The 17,671-nt window shown below is 45.1% G+C and overlaps 1 protein-coding gene across 1 annotated transcript in view; it reads left to right on the forward strand.

Moving 5' to 3' along the window:
* The window catches only part of MTCL1 (microtubule crosslinking factor 1), a 187,134-nt gene that overhangs the window by 119,109 nt on the left and 50,354 nt on the right, over nt 1-17,671 (forward strand). The window contains 1 exon segment of the mRNA XM_038746495.1: nt 6,835-7,026. Coding sequence (XP_038602423.1) covers nt 6,835-7,026 — 192 coding nt within the window.

Here is a 17,671-nt window from a genome sequence, read left to right on the forward strand (position 1 = left end):
CTCCAAATTTACATCGCTAGCCCTGACCCCTCTCCCTGACTGCAGTCTTGCACCTCCTGCTTCTTTTTATGGTATTTCTTAAGCACTTACTATGTGCCAGGCACTGCACTAAACTTTGGGGTAGATATAAGATCGTGAGGTTGGACACAGTCCCTGTCCCACTTGGGGCTCACAGTCTTAATCCCCATTTTACAGATGAGGTAACTGAGGCACAGAGAAGTGACTCCCCCGAAGTCACACAGGAGACAAGTAGTGGATCTGGGATTAGAACCAGGTCCTTCTGACTCCCAGGCCGAGGCTCTATCCTCTAGGCCCTGCTGCTTCAGGACATCTATCTCTACATGGATTTTCCGCCAGCACATCAAGCTCAGTATGTCTACAACTGAACTCATCTTCCCCTGAAAATCCTCTCCTCTAACACATTTTTCCATCACAGTTGACACACCAATATCCATCTCATCTCTCAAGCCTGCAACCTAGGTATTAACCTTGACTCCTCCCTGTCCTTCAGTACCCTCCCCCACCACCATTATATCTATCATCAAATCCAGCTGATTCTTCCTCTACAAAATTTTCAAAATTATCCTATGTGACTTTGGGCAAGCCACATCACTTCTGTGTGCCTCAGTTACCTCATCTGTAAAATGGAGATTAAGACTGTGAGTCCCACGTGGGACAACCTGATTACCTTGTATCTCCCCCAGTGCTTAGAACAGCTCTTGGCATGTAGTAAGCGTTTAACAAATACCATTATTATTATTATTATTGTTATCATCCTTCCTTCTCTATCCATGCTGAAAACAGACACTTGCTATATTCTGCCTCCTCGCCAACCTCCTACCTCCATTCTCTCATTCATTCAGTTGTATTTATTGAGCACTTACTGTGTGCAGAGCACTGTACTAAGCGCTTGGGAAGTGTGCTTTGCACATAGTAAGCGCTTAACAAATGCCATCATTATTATATAGATGGTCACTACCCAACAACAGGCTCACAGTCTAGAAGGGGGAGACAGACAACAAAACAAAACATGGACAGGTGTCAAGTCATCAGAATTAATAGAAGTAAAGCTAGGTGCACATCATTAACACAATAAATAGAGTAGTAAATATGTACAAGTAAAATAGAGTAATAAATCTGTACAAACATATATACAGGTGCTGTGGGGAGGGGAAGGAGGTAGGGTGGGGGGGATGAGGAGGAGGAGAGGAAAAAGGGGGCTCAGTCTGGGAAGGCCTCCTGGAGGAGGTGAGCTCTCAGTAGGGCTTTGAAGGGAGGAAGAGAGCTAGCTTGGTGGATGTGCAGAGGGAGGGCATTCCAGTCCAGGGGGAAGATGTGGGCCGGGGGTCGACAGTGGGACAGGCGAGAACAAGGCACAGTGAGGAGGGTAGCAGCAGAGGAGAGGAGGGTGCGGGCTGGGCTGTAGAAGGAGAGAAGGGAGGTGAGGTAGGAGGGGACGAGGTGATGGAGAGCCTTGAAGACAAGATTGAGGAGTTTTTGCTTCATTCAAAGGTTGATAGGTAGCCACTGCAGATTTTTGAGGAGGGGAGTGACATGCCCAGAGCATTTCTGTAGAAAGATAATCCAGGAAGCAGAGTGAAGTATAGACTGAAGTAGGAAGAGGCAGGAGGATGGGAGATCAGAGAGGAGGCTGATGCAGTAATCCAGTTGGGATAGCATGAGAGATTGAACCAGCAAGGTAGCAGTTTGGATGGAGAGGAAAGGGCGGATCTTGGCGATGTTGCGGAGGTGAGAATGGCAGGTTTTGGTGATGGATTGGTTGTGAGGGGTGAACGAGAGAGCAGAGTCGAGGATGACACCAAGGTTGCAGGCTTGTGAGATGGGAAGGATGGAAGTGCCGTCTACAGTGATGGGAAAGTCAGGGAGAGGGCAGGGTTTGGGAGGGAAGATAAGGAGTTCAGTCTTGGACATATTGAGTTTTAGATGGCGGGAAGACATCCAGATGGAGATGTCTTGAAGGCAGGAGGAGACCCGAGCCCGAAGGGAGGGAGAGAGAGCAGGGGCAGAGATGTAGATTTGGGTGTCATCAGCGTAGAGATGATAGTTGAAGCCGTGGTGTAAACTGTGAGCCCGCTCTTCTAGACTGTGAGCCCGCTGTTGGGTAGGGACTGTCTCTATGTGTTGCCAACTTGTACTTCCCAAGCGCTTAGTACAGTGCTCTGCACACAGTAAGCGCTCAATAAATACGATTGAATGAATGAATGAGTTCACCAAGGGAGTGAGTGTAGATAGAGAACAGAAGAGGACCAAGAACTGACCCTTGAGGAACCCCTACAGTAAGGGGATGGGAGGGGGAGGAGGAGCCCGTAAAGGAGACTGAGAATGAACAGCCAGAGAGATAAGAGGAGAACCAGGAGAGGACGGAGTCTGTGAAGCCAAGGTTGGATAGTATGTTGAGAAGAAGGGGGTGGTCCACAGTGTTGAATTTTGTTAATATGTTTTGTTTTGTTGTCTGTTGTATTTATTACTCTATTACTCTATTTATTTTACTTGTACATATTTATTATATTTATTTTATTTTGTTAATATGTTTTGTTTTGTTGTCCGTCTCCCCCTTCTAGACTGTGAGCCCGCTGTTGGGTAGGAACCGTCTCTATATGTTGCCAACTTGTACTTCCCAAGCGCTTAGTACAGTGCTCTGCACACAGTAAGCACTCAATAAATACAATTGAATGAATGAATGAATGAATGAATGAAGGCAGCTGAACGGTCGAGGAGGATTAGGATAGAGTAGGAGCCGTTGGATTTGGCAAGAAGGAGGTCATTGGTGACCTTTGAGAGGGCAGTTTCGGTGGAGTGTAGGGGACGGAAGCCAGATTGGGCGGGGGGGGTGTGGTCGAGGAGAGAGTTGGCGTTTAGGAATTCGAGGCAGCGGGTGTAGACGACTCGTTCAAGGAGTTTGGAAAGGAATGGTAGGAGGGAGGTAGGGCGATAACTATAAGGAAGGTGAGGTCAAGAGAGGGTTATTTCAGGATGGGGGAGACGTGGGCATGTTGGAAGGCAGAGGGGAAGAAACCAGTGGAGAGTGAGCGGTTGAAGATGGAAGTTAAGGAGGGGAGGAGAGAAGGGGTGAGAGATTTCATAAGATGAGAGGAAATGGGGTCAGAAGTACAGGTGACTGGAATAGCACTTGAGAGGAAGGAGGAGATCTCATCTGAAGATACTGCTGGGAAGGATAGGAGAGTAGTGGAGAGGGTTGACAGCATGGGGGTTGGAGAAGGGGGAGGAATGACTTTGGGGAGCTCAAAGTCTCTCCCCTCTCCAGTTCTCATGTCATCATCATCATGATCATCATCATCATCAATTGTATTTATTGATTGTTTACTATGTACAAGATTAAAGCACGTGGGAGAATACAGTACAACAGATTTAGTAGACTTATCTCCTACCCTCAACAAGGTTGTAGTCTAAAGGGGGAGATAGACATTAATATTACATCACTTTGCTACCTGAATGATTTGTATAAGAAGGCATCCTGCACACATCTTTCTGTTTGAAAACACTACCAATGGTTGGTAATACCTGTCTACATCAAGCAAAAATTCCTGACCATTGTCTTTAAAGCACAGTGTGCTAGCTACTTCCTACTTATCCACTGTCTTCTCCCTTGATACCCCAGCTCACAATCTTCATTCCTCTCAAGCTAACCTGTTCACTGTGTTTTATTTTCATCTTTCTCACTGCCAACCTCTTTTTCACACCCTGACATCTGCCTCAATCTCCTTCGTATCCAACAGAGTTTGTATCCCCATTTTTGAAGTCCATCCAATTAAATCTCTTCCAGGTCATCTTCCCCAGTTAATCTTCAATCACCCTACCTTATAACCCCAACTGGCACTTCAGCGCTTCTGCACCAAAGTTCCCACAGTCCCTGTAACTCTTATGTACAAAACTAATACTCTGTTACTCTTCCTATCTGTGATGTGCTTGTCTTATTTGTGTATTATTTATTTATTTAACCCCATCACTAGTTCTTTGAGGGTAAGGACCATGCCTTCTAACTCTTCCATACTCTCCCAAGCACTTAGAACAGTGCTCTGCAGCATGCAGTATGTATTCAATAAGTGCTCTTGATAGATCTTTCCAGATTGGGGCACTCAAAACCACACGTCAATGTTGACTTGGCTTCCTCATTATTCTGTTTCTCATATTTTTATCAATCAGTGCAGAGCTTACTATGTGCAGAGCACTGTGCTAAGTACGTGGGAGAGTATTGTACTCTCCCAAACACAGTACAACAGAATTAACAGGCATGTTCCTTGCCCATAATGAGCTTACATTCTAGAGGATGACCTTACTCTTTCTGATCACTTTCTCTCAGTTTTTGCTCTCCTCCCTGGGCATTAGCTATTGCATAAGTTCAATTAACCAAAATTAAAGTCCTGCATGCAGCAGGGATCTACTTTATCTTGTCTTTTCTCCTTTTACCTTGGATCTCCATGTGCTATGAAAATGCTAAAATCAATAAACTCAGTAATTAACTACAAACGATTCAAAACCTATGCCATCCGTTCTGTGACATTCTAAAGATCCACATAATGCATACCAAATGTCAAGACACTGAAATCAATGCTCATCTTGAATCTGACATGTAGATACTAGAGGTGAAGAAACAGATCTAATTGTTCCCCTAACCAAGGCAGCAATGCATCTTTTGTTGTCTCATCCGTCTTTATGGGTAAATGTCCCTGATGGAGGCAATTCAAATACTTCTGTTCCTTACCTCAGCATTCATCAGTCTGCTTGCTCTGGTAATTCACTAGATCTTTTTCCTTCCTTTGAATCTTTTTAGGTCCATTCCTTCAGTGGCTTCATAATCTCTTTGGCCTCACTCTAATCTGCTCTAAATTGATCCTCCTCTCTCCAGGATTGATGGGCATGATGTTTCCAGGGAGACTTCTCCAGAGAGGGTTAAACGTGACCCTAGTCTGGGACCCCTCAGTGGCCAAACTAGAGAGTTGATGGGTAGGGAGCGGTCTCAGGTGGGCAAGGAGGGTTTGAGGAGTGGAAGGCCCTCATACTGGTCTGAGCACCAACTGCTCGGAGCCAAGTGGCTATTTGAAGCTAGGGATGAGAGTGACTCCTCAACTCGGAACCTGTTAGAGTAGAAGGAAAGGAACTTCCAGTAGTAACTTGGCCTGACACGGCGGAGGCATATGTGTGCACACAAATACCTGGGGTCCCTAGGACTTTGGGTCAATCTGTGGAGCCCAGAGCAGAAGCTCCTTGGAACCAATGATAATTCAGTCCTGTGGCTCCTGCCTCACGCAGCACTGGCAATTTTGTTCCTTTGCTTGGTTGACTGGGTTTAGGCAGCATCTTCCCTCTGAAGAGCTCATGGTGCTCAATAAAAGCAACACCAGGGAAAATTAGCAAGGAGAATGAAGTGCACAGAGACTCAGACAGAAAAAGAAGTGAAAACAAGGGGCTTGAAAGAGAACCAGCCCTTGGCAGCTTCTAACAATTCCACAGGTTGAATTATTATTAGTATTAGTAGTAGTAATTATAGTAATAATAATAATTGGTGTTTGATAAGTGCTTACTATGTGCCAGGCACTGTTCTCAGTTCTAAGCGCTGGTATAAATACAAGATAATTGGTCTGGACACTGTCCCTGTCCCACACGGCTCACAGTCCTAATCCCCATTTTACAGATGAGGAACTGAGGCATGGAGAAGTGAAATGTCTTGCCCAAGGACTCCAAGCAAACAAGCGGTGGAGCTGGACTATAACCCAGGTCCTTCTGAGTCCCGGGTCCTTCTGACTCCTAGGCCTGGGCTCTATCCACTAGGCCAAACTGCTTCTCTAAGACCAGTGAGGGCCTTTCCATTTTTCCTCCGAGCCTCCCAGCCCTAACCTTCTGGTGGTACCAGAGGGAATTGAGGAGGGTCGTGTGATGTAACTCGGATCTGTAACTCCCACAGACCAGGATCAGGTGACTTACACTATGGAGGCCTCTCCTTCAGCGTTTTTATGGAAATCCTTCATGCAGCAGTGTCCATCAGACAATAAGCAAGGGGTGCCTAGTGCAATTCATCCAATCATATTTATTGAGCGCTTACTGTGTGCAGAGCACTGTACTAAGTGCTTGGGAAGTACAAGTTGGCAACATATAGAGACGGTCCCTACCCAGCAGTGGGCATTTCTGGCTCTGTGCCTGGACCTCTGAAACAATGTATCACCAAAGGTCAGGATGTGGCGGGAAAGGTCACAGAGGGAGACAGGGAGGCCCCAGTGGGGTGGGTGGGGCCATAGGACTGGAAATATTTTGGGAATACTTTTTTTCTCCAATCCAATCTGCTGATGAAAAACAAACCTCTTTTAAGTGGATAGGACCCCTTAATAATAATATTAATAATAATAATGGTAAGTATTATTATTATTATGGTGTTTGTTAAGCACTTACTATGTGCCAATCAGTGTTCTAAAGACTGGGGTAAATACAAACCTGGACACAGTCCCTGTCCCACATGGGGCTCACACATTTAATCCCCATTTTACAGATGAGATAACTGAGGTACAGAGAAGTGAAGTGACTTGCCCAAGGTCACACAGCAGACAAGTGGCGGAGCCAGGATTAGAACCCACATCCTCTGACTCCCAAGTTCTTGCAACTAGGCCATGCTGACTCCTTGTGAGTTTACATCTGTTTTTATTCCTCCAGTTGTCAATTCAGCATAAGCCACAGGGGAAGACTTTCCTATGCCGACCAGGACCATGCCATTCACTTTGGAAGCATATGCAGATTGCTACCCCTCTCTCTTCTCCCACGTTTCCTAGTATGGCTATCTCTGGCTGTCGGTTGTCATTTTAGACGGAGCATGCTGAGTCCCTGCCAGAGTTTGGTATCCAGCCTGAACAGAAGGGAGAGGAGCCGGAGCAGGATGAGGAGGAGAGGGGCCTAGCCCTCAGCATGGTGGATTATTCCCAACGTTACCTATTGGAAGCCAGGGACGGCGGTGGCCCACAGCTGCAGACCGCGGAGCTGCTGCAGCACCAGAAGCAGGTACCAGCTGGATGTTGGGGGAGGGTCGGGGTATGAACTGTCCCCAGTTGAGCCAGTACACCCCTTCCTAGTGTGGAGTTCCTCTTAAAGTTCCTGAATGAGGAGTCTGGGAGCAGCACTCTGCCCAGGCACAGCCCTTCTGCGGAGTTGTAGAAGGTAGGTCACGCAGCAGACAAGCTGCTGCCGCATTGAAAAGTTTCCATAAAAACCCTGAGGGTAGAGTTGATGTTTGGTCGGGTAACCATGTGATCCTCACCATCAGTCCAGCAGAGGTGACCAGTGCCAAATTTGACTTCTGAAACTGGCATCCTGCCCAGACCCATGCCCTGATGACCAGTAGAATCTCCACTCTCCGCTTGCATTGGCAGTGCCGTAGATTCTCACCTTCTGACCCAACAGGGGAAAGGAGCCAGGGGAACGAAATCCCCATGCACAGAAATGTACACACTGTCCCCTTCTGTTCAGCCGAACGAGAGCACCAAAAATCAACAACCTTCCACACCAGGAGGGATTTTCCATGTAATATCTGAAGGGCAAGGAGTTGTGTGAATCTGCTGGAACACAACCCTCTTAACGATTCCTATGATCGCCAAACCCCCAGAGGGAGAGCATCCCCTTGTTGCAGTCAGAATGAATGAACTGCATTTGTACACATTTCCCGTCCCAAACACATGCCTCTCTCCTCCCTCTCCTTCTCCATCTTCTCCTCCGCTATTCCCGGCCCTCTCCCAAGCACAGTGACAGAAACAGGAGAGGAGGGAGAACAGTTTCTTGTCACAGAACGTTCCATCTGTCCCCTAAGCTCTGGTAAATGCCCCTTGGCAAGAGCAGGGAAAAAGATTAGAGACCATCCCTACCTTTATTTTTTATGATATTTGTTAAGCACTTACTATATGCCAGGCACTGTACTGAGCACTGAGGTAGGTACAAGTTAATCAGGTTGGACACAGTCCCTGTCCCTCATGGGGCTCAGAGTCTCAACCCGCATTTTACAGATGAGGTAACTGAGGCACAGAGAAGTGAAGTGACTTATCCAAGGTCACACAGTAGACAAGTAGCATGGCTCAGTGGAAAGAGCACGGGCTTGGGAGTCAGAGGTCATGGGTTCAAATTCCGACTCTGCCATTTGTCCGCTATGTGACTTTGGGCAAGCTATTTAACTTCTCTGTGCCTCAGTTCCCTCATCTGTAAAATGGGGATTAAGACTGTGAGCCCCATGTGGGACAACCTGATCACCTTGTATCCTCCCCAGCGCTTAGAACAGTGCTTTGCACACAGTAAGCGCTTAACAAATGCCATCATTATTATTGTTATTAAGTGGCGGGGCGGGTTAGAGCCCAGGTCCTTCTGACTCCGAAGCCCATGCTTTATCTTCTAGGCCCTGCAGTTTCTGTTGAACCTTTGGGCGGGGGCCCTAGCAGAGACAAAGGAAGGGTCTCTCACAACCTATACTTTGCCACACAAAACCCACTAAGATGTAATGTTGCAAGTACACTGTCAATATAGCCGCTTGCACTCTCTCCTGTCTTGGAGGCTCAATTTTTGATGTACGGCTAATCTGCTTCTCTCATCCTGTCATTCAACACAAAAAAGGATTGGACTGTCAATCATGCATCAATCTTGCCAGCCACATTCATACACACTGATATTATCTCACCGACTCTAGTGCCCTCCTCAAACCCAAAGAATCGTTTTATGTGTAATAATAATAATAATGATGGCATTTATTAAGAGCTTATTATGTGCAAAGCACAGTTCTAAGCACTGGGGAGGTTACAAGGTGATCAGGTTGTCCCACGGGGGGCTCACAGTCTTCATCCCCATTTTACAGATGAGGGAACTGAGGCACAGAGAAGTTAAGTGACTTGCCCCAAGTCATACAGCTGACAATTGGTGGAGCCGGGATTTGAACCCATGATCTCTGACTCCAAAGCCCGGGCTCTTTCCCACTGAGCCACGCTGCTTCTCAGCATGAATGAATGTATTCATTCATTCAGTTGTATTTACTGAGTGCTTACTGTGTGTATAGCATTGTACTTAGCGCTTGGAAGAGTTCGCCATAACAATAAACAGACATGGTCCCTTCCCACAACAAGCGTGTGTTTGTGTGTGTACATAAACACCCACACCCACATATATTTATGTTTACTGACTGTGTGGCCCATGTTAGACACGGACTGTATTCAACCTGATTCTCTTGTACCTATCCCAGGATTTAGTACAGTGCTTGTCACATAGTTTCCCAGCCAAGAACAAAAATTCTAAAATTGCATTGTTATGTACATTGTGATGAGCTCTGAAGTTGCTGTTCCTTAAAGAGAATCATTACAGCTTCCCCTCTGGATTCTGTTCACTGCTCTTTCAACAGTTGCTGCAGCTTGACCCAGTAAAACTTTTAATAGCCTGCTTAAAATCAGCTTCTCTTGGGTTTCATACTGCAAAAGCAGCATGGCTCAATGGAAAGAGCCCGGGCTTGGGAGTCAGAGGTCGTTTGTTCTAATCCCGGCTCTGCCACATGGCTGCTGTGTAATCTTGGGGAAGTCACTTCACTTCTCTGAGCCTCAATTCTCTCATCTGTAATGGGATGAAGACTGTGAGCCCCACGTGGGACAACCTGATCATCTTGTACCCTCCCCAGCACTTAGAACAGTGCTTTGCACATAGTAAGCGCTTAACAAATGCTATTATTATTATTATTATTGAAAGATAGCGCTCTGCAAATATGAATTTTAATGGTCAAGATTCAGTGAAGTGATTGCTAGGCCACAGATTATGCTAACCTAGAAAGTTGACCCAACCATAATATCATTAATTATATTATGTACATCATATATATATGATGTATAATATCATAATTCAATCAATCAATCGTATTTATTGAGCACTTACTGTGTGCAGAGCACTGTACTAAGCGCTTGGGAAGTACACGTTGACAACATATAGAGACAGTCCCTACCCAAAAGTGGGCTCACAGTCTAAAAGGGGGCTCACAGTCTAAAAGGGATTAATTAATATATATCATTGTATATGTAATGGAGAAACAGTGTATCCTAGTGGAAAAAGCATAGGCCTAAGAGTCAGAGGACCTGGTTTCTAATCCCGGCTCTGCCTCTTGCCTACTGTGTGACCTTGGACAAGTCACTTAACTTATTTGTACTTCCCAAGCGCTTAGTACAGTGCTCTGCACATAGTAAGCGCTCAATAAATACGATTGATTGATTGATTGATTAACTTGTCTGTGCCTCAGTTTCCTCATCTGTAAAATGGGGAGTCAATTCCTGTTCTCCCTCCTACTTAGACTGTGAGCCCCATGCGGAACCTGATTATCTCGTATCTACCCCCAGTGTTTAGAACAGGGCTTGAACACAGTAAGTGTTTAACAAATGCCACCATTATTATTATCATTATTATTATTATTATGTAATATCATCATAAAGCCTTTACTGAAGGCAACCAATTAACAAGATCTAATGTAACGAGCTGTGCCATAGGAAACGGTTGGTTTTATGAGTATATGAGCTCTCCTTACCAGGCCAGGATCCCACGTGAACCGACGGTGTTATTAGCTGGGTTGGTGTTCGGACCTGCCTGTTTGAAAGCATCTTCAGGGCCTGTTTGGTGACGAAATGCGGCTTAGGGAATTTCCAGGGGATGGATTCCCATACTGTTAGGGCTGGCCAGATCCCAATCATTTCGCTTGGGCTCTCCTTGTTAGTCTTTTCAATTAGCTAAGCAAGATGGCAGCATTTCTTTGGACACTGTAGAGTTTAGGTCACACACAGTGCTCACCGATCGACACGGCTGACGTTCTGCTCTGGCCGCATGGTCTGCCGTGACCTTGTACATTTTGCCGCCACCGGTATCTCTCCCTTGAGCCTTTATGTCTACCTTCTGCTCTTCCTCATCCCCATCTTCTTCCCCAACTCCCTGTGTCATAGGCCAAGAAAGCACATGTATCAGCCCACAGTAAGAAAACCTAGACTCATGATTTACTAAGGAAAGGGAGCAAAGGAGAGGATCAGAATTACATTTCTCAATTTCTTACTGTCTGTCTCCTCAGGCCTACCTTGACTGCATTCAAGCCTAGGCATGTTAGCCAGGGCTTATTTTCATAGCTATGTTATGGCTTAACGTATCTCTCCTCAAGCACATAGGCATTTGAACCCTTGGACAAAATGGGCAGTAGCCCAGTGCCTGCTGCATTGAGTCAGGAGCCCCTCATGCCCTTCATGTCCCAGGCACTGTACTAAACACTGGGGTAGATACAAGGTGATCGGGTCAGACACAGTTCCTGTCCCACATGAGGCTCACAGTCTTAATCCCCATTTTACAGAGGAGGTAACTGAGGCCCAGAGAAGTGAAGTGACTTGCCCAAGGTCACACAGCAGACAAGTGGAGGAGCCGGGATTAGAAACCATGACCTTCTAACTCCCAGACCCTTGCTCTATCCACTATGATGGGTAGCTTGAACAGCATAGGCGAGCCCTGCCAGTCACCCCTCACTACTGAATTCCTGTTCCATGCACTTAGTATCATGCTCCGCACACAGTAAGTGCTCTATAAATATGATTGATTGATTGAGTTGGATCAAGGAAGAAGAGAGTAAATATCATCGAATGTTCTGCCTCACTAAACTTCTGTTAGAATTAGGTGTTCAAGTCCAGCCTTAAATAACTGTTCTTTCGTAGATGAGTACGTACACGAATTATGAACCATGACTGTGGGGTGAATCTTAGTTAAGATGGCTGCAATGGGTAGAGCAACAAATCCTTTCTTTCTTAATAATAATAAGAATTATTATTATTATGGTATTTGTTAAGCGCTTGTTGTGTGCCAGGCACTGTACTAAGCATCAGAGTGGATTCAAGCTAATCGGGTTGGACACAGTCTCTGTCCCACATGGGGTTCAGAGTCTCGATCCCCATTTTCCAGGTGAGGTAACTGAGGTCCAGAGAATCAATCAATCAATCAATCGTATTTATTGAGCACTTAGTGTGTGCAGAGCACTGTACTAAGTGCTTGGGAAGTACAAGTTGGCAACATATAGAGACAGTCCCTACCCAGCAGTGGGCTCACAGTCTAAAAGGGGGAGACAGAGAACAAAACCAAACATATTAACAAAATAAAATAAATAGAATAGATATGTACAAGTAAAATAAATAAATAAATAAATAAATAGAGTAATAAATATGTACAAACATATATACATATATACAGGTGCTGTGGGGAAGGGAAGGAGGTAAGATGGGGGGGATGGAGAGGGGGACAAGGGGGAGAGGAAGGAAGGTGCTCAGTCTGGGAAGGCCTCCTGGAGGAGGAGAGCTCTCAGTAGGGCCTTAAAGGGAGGAAGAGAGCTAGCTTGGCGGATGGGCAGAGGGAGGGCATTCCAGGCCCAGGGGAGGACGTGGGCCGGGGGTCGATGGTGGGACAGGCGAGAATGAGTCACAGTGAGGAGATTAGCGTCAGAGGAGCAGAGGGTGCAGGGTGGGCTGTAGAAGGAGAGAAGGGAGGTGAGGTAGGAGGGGGCAAGGTGATGGACAGCCTTGAAGCCCAGGGTGAGGAGTTTCTGCCTGATGCGCAGATTGATTGGTAGCTACTGGAGATTTTTGAGGAGGGGAGTAACATGCCCAGAGCGTTTCTGGACAAAGACAATCCAGGCAGCAGCATGAAGCATGGATTGAAGTGGGGAAAGACATGAGGATGGGAGATCAGAGAGAAGGCTGATACAGTAATCCAGACGGGATAGGATGAGAGCTTGAACGAGCAGGGTAGCGGTTTGGATGGAGAGGAAAGGGCGGATCTTGGCAATGTTGCGGAGCTGAGACCGGCAGGTTTTGGTGACGGCTTGGATGTGAGGGGTGAATGAGAGAGCGGAGTCGAGGATGACACCAAGGTTGCGGGCTTGTGAGACGGGAAGAATGGTAGTGCCGTCAACAGAGATGGGAAAGTCAGGGAGAGGGCAGGGTTTGGGAGGGAAGACAAGGAGTTCAGTCTTGGACATGTTGAGTTCTAGGTGGTGGGCAGACATCCAGATGGAGATGTCCTGAAGGCAGGAGGAGATAGTGACTTGCCCAAGGTCACACAGCAGCCAAGTGGTAGAGCTGGGATTAGAACCTATGACCTTCTGACTCCCAGGCTTCTCCACCACACCTTGTTGATAAAAGCTCCATTCTAATAGGGCATTCCCAGCTAATGTCACATAAGGGAATGGGCTCAGAAGTAGACCATGTCTCAGCACCAGTGCTGACAAAGAAGATATTTTTAACAAGCACCTCACAGAACTCCCACGGATTAGCGAGGGCAGAGCGATAAGTTTATTTTCCGGCCTGCGTCATCTAGGAAATGTATATGAAGTGCTTTGTCACCATGTAGCTAGAAGCAACATCACACTGCATCTTAAAACCAAGTGAGGGAGCAAGTATAGAATGAAACCTAGATCCTGAGGCAGGCTTCCTGACTATGAGATAAAGCAATGCTTTTCAGCCTTTTATATTTTCCAGGGGTTTCATGGCCTGTTTTCTCTAGCAGCAGTTGTGGTGGAAGAAGAGCAAAACTAGTAGATCTGGAACAGAGAACACTAATAAGGAATTAGCAAATTTTATAGGGAAACAACCATCATTCCATCAAATAGACCCCAAATTCTCTTCCCACCAGTAAAGTAAGCACTACTAGAATTGATCCCACCTAAGTAGGTTGGTCGTAGATAAAGTGGGTTTTGTGACCCTGAGAGATAAAAAGCAACTTACTAGAAACTCAGTTTCCCAGTTAGTGTGCTTATTTGATATTGCTTGTGGTATAGCCCAACAACAGTGAGTGGAAAAGTTATGTCATGTTTTTATGAGTTCCAGAGGATACATTTACCTTAAATGTACAACTAAGTACACAGGAGGTCCTGAACAACATGTATCCTTTGGCCTCTAGTCTTATCAATTAATCAGTCAATGGCATTTATTGAGTGCTTCCCATATGCAGAGCATTATACTAAGTGTTTGGGAGAGTACAGTGCAACAGAGTTGGTAGACACGTCCCTGCCCACAACAAGCTTACAGTCAGGAGATGAAGAGACATCATGTTCTCAAAAATTGCCTTGGCTGATGAAAAACTAATCCCTAAAACTAATGATTGATGAAGTAATACTGGCATTGGTTTGATATATATATATATATAGAGAGAGAGAGAGAGTTATATACATACATATCCATATATACACTAACATATGTATACATATATGTGTATATATGCAGATCCATAGGTGTGAGTGAGGCTGAAAACATTGATGCATAGAACAACATGCTAAGGTGAATTTTTTGCCCATAAAACTGGATCCTTGCTGTTCTAATTCATTTGCTGCGGCTGCTGATGATCATATTTGTTTAGTGTTTTACTATGTGGCAATCACTGTTGTAACTCCTGGGGTAGATACAAGCTGATAGGGTTGGATCCGTCCCTATCCCGCATGGGACTCACAGTCTTTATCCCCATTTTACAGATGAGGCACCTGAGGTACAGAGAAGTGACTTGCTTAAAGACATACAGGAGACAAGTGGTGGAGCCTGGATTGGTACCCAGGTCCCTTTTACTCCCAGGCCCATGCTCTATCCATTGGGCCATGCTGTCCATACAAGCCCTATCTCTACTTCCGAACCATTTCTTGGTATTCCAAACTTTCGAAAGCTTTTCTGTGAGGAAGGCGACACCTCTTCTGATTGCTTCCCCAGGCTGTGGATTGCACCATCATTCGATTTCTTTGGGGTGTTGGCCTCATTCATTAAGGAAACTGAGTAGCAGCCTGCAACTTCCATTAAGGAACAAAAATTCAATTAGCCTCATATGCAGTCATTTTCAGTGTAAGAATTAATGCAGTCACCCTGAAAAGGATAAACTTCAATTAATAAAATAATTTTAACTTTTGTATTTTAATGAGGACACTGAGACCAAACTACTGTGACACAGATCCTGTGTCGTGCTTAGGTTTCCATGCCTTCTCAAGGGTCACCAATGGAGTTGCTCCAGATCAAAGTCTTGGTACTCTAAATAATAATTGTGGTATGTGTCAACTGCTTACTATGTCCAAGCACTGTACTAAATGCTGGGGTAGACACAAGATAATCAGGTTGAACTCAGTCCTTGTCCCACAGGGAGCTCCCAGTCTATGTAGAAAGATGAAGAGGTATTGAATCCCCATTTTACAGATAAAAATAATAATAATGATAATAATGGTATTTGTTAAGTGCTTAATAGGTACCAGGCACTATGCCAAGTGGTGGGATGGATACAAGCAAATTGGGTTGGACACACTCCCTGTTCCATGTGAGGCTCACTGTCTCAATTCTCATTTTGCAGATGAGGTAACTGAGGCACAGAGAAGTTAAGTGACATGCCCAAGGTCATATAGCAGACGAGTGGTGGAGCTGGGACCCATGACCTTCTGATTCCCAGGCCTGTGCTCTTTCCACTATGCCTTGCCGCTTCCTAGAGCCCATATGCTCTGATTTCAAGACCCATGGTTTTTCCACTAGGTCACTCTGCTCTTCACTCATTGTTAAACAAGTATATGTGTGATTTGGAAGGTAATTCCAGATGGGAAAAATTGGTTGGTCCATAATTATGATAATTTTTATGGTATTTCTTAAGTCCTTACTATTTGCCAACTTATTACTTGCCATACTAAGCACTGGGGTAAATACAAATAATCAGGTTGGACATAATCCCTGTCCCACATGAGGGCTCACAGTCTAAGTAGCAGGGAATAGAATGTAATCCCCATTTTTCAGATGAAGAACCTGAGGCACAGAAAAGTTGTGATTTACCAAAGGTCACACAGCAGACAAGTGGCAGATCTGGGTTTAGAAACCAGATCCTCCAACTCCCAGTTCCGTTCACGTTCCACTAGGCCATACTGCTTCTGTTATTCAAACATGAAAGGCAGGGTGTTTAAATTGAGATTACTCTGACCCAGGGGGGCATAAAGTTAGAAACGCAGTATAGCGTGATCCTAGTGGAAAGAGCATAGGGCTAGGAATCAGAGCACTTGGTTCCGAGTCCTGGCTCTGCCATTTGCCTGCCGTGTGACCTCGGGCAAATAGTAAATACTTAACAAATACCGTAAAAAATAGTATTAAATGTTAGTTTAGATAATCTTGTTTAGGATTACAAATGGCGGAGTTCATGGAGAGCTATCCCCAATGTCTAAGAAACCACACCGAGGCAGCTGTTTCTCCTCAAGGAACCCTTGTTCTCTTCTGTGGTTCTCTTTTACCACTGTGTCTGTGTTGGAGCATGTTCTGATTTTTCTATTTAAAATTTCAGGATGAAAATATTGTAAAGCAAATGTAAACTGCTCGCTCTGTATATATTTATATGTACACATATACTCCAGTAATTGCAAACATATGGCCCCATTTCTCATCACAACTAGATCTATTTTTATTCTCATGTGTTTCTCAGCAGCATGATAGGACTGTTGTGATGACTCTTCTCCCTCAAGGAACATAACTGGTTAGTTTTTGTTTGTTTTTTAAAAGCAGAATATAGGCTGTTAACCCGTACAATTCTCTACCTCCCTCAAACATCAGGCTCCTAAACCTCTGCCCCATCCATTTACGCAAAGGTATCAAGGCTGAATATTAGAAAAGGCAACGTCCTGGATTTGGGGTGCCATGTTTTTGATGACTGTCAGCCTGGCTTCCAATTTTTGCAAACCCAACAGAATAGGGTCCATCAAAAAGGTAGCCAGGGGCCAGGTGAGCTTGAGCAGTGGCTACTCAGGTTAGGATGATTCAGAAGTCTGTATTTCAGATAGAGGTGCAAGGCAAGGCAAATGGGAGAGAGGAATATATTAACACTTTCAGTAAACCCTGTCAAACAGAACATCTCGAGTTGGGCAGCAAAGATTACAGTCTTTAATGAAGTGTAGGAAAGGGAAAGGTGTTTGCAGTCACCCACTTGCTGGTGACCTAATTGCAACTCTTCTTTTCTAATGCGTTCTAATCCCAGTCCAGCTCACTGCTTGATCTGCGATCCAGGCAATCAGTGAGTCACCTGTAATCATTTCCTCTGTTGACGCTTAAGTTCTTTTTATCTGGTGCACCAGATGGGTTTAGAAAATGTACTCTAAATGCTTCACTTGGGCTATCAGAGAAGAAAAATTTCATGCTAAATGAAGAGTCGAGATGTGGAATCTGAGTCTCATGTAGAGTTGTTTTATTGTACTTGCTAAACCAGGTGGAAAATTTTTTCAGAGTAGGTGGTACATGATGGAAGCTGAAGTTACAATGGTCTTTCTGCCTTAAGAAATGTAATGTGACCTACAGGATTTCCAACATTCTTGTCCAATGTTGTAATGGAAGGAAAAAAGGTTTAATATGTGTATGGGTGTTGTTGGGATGTAATTAGAATATTACGAATAAGTACATCTCACCAACACCCGTACACATACTAAACTTTGTTTTCTTAGATGGCATTACCCGTCTCACAAGCCCGCAACCTTGGTGTCATCCTTGACTCCGCTGTCTCATTCACTCCTCACATCCAATCAGTCACCAAAACCTGCCAGTCTCACCTCCACAACATCGCCAAGATCCGCCGTTTCCTCCCCATCCAAACCGCTACCTTGTTGGTTCAGTCTCTCATTTTATCCCGACTG

This window comes from Tachyglossus aculeatus, chromosome 5 (genome assembly GCF_015852505.1).
Source record: "Tachyglossus aculeatus isolate mTacAcu1 chromosome 5, mTacAcu1.pri, whole genome shotgun sequence".
Lineage (NCBI taxonomy): Eukaryota > Metazoa > Chordata > Mammalia > Monotremata > Tachyglossidae > Tachyglossus > Tachyglossus aculeatus.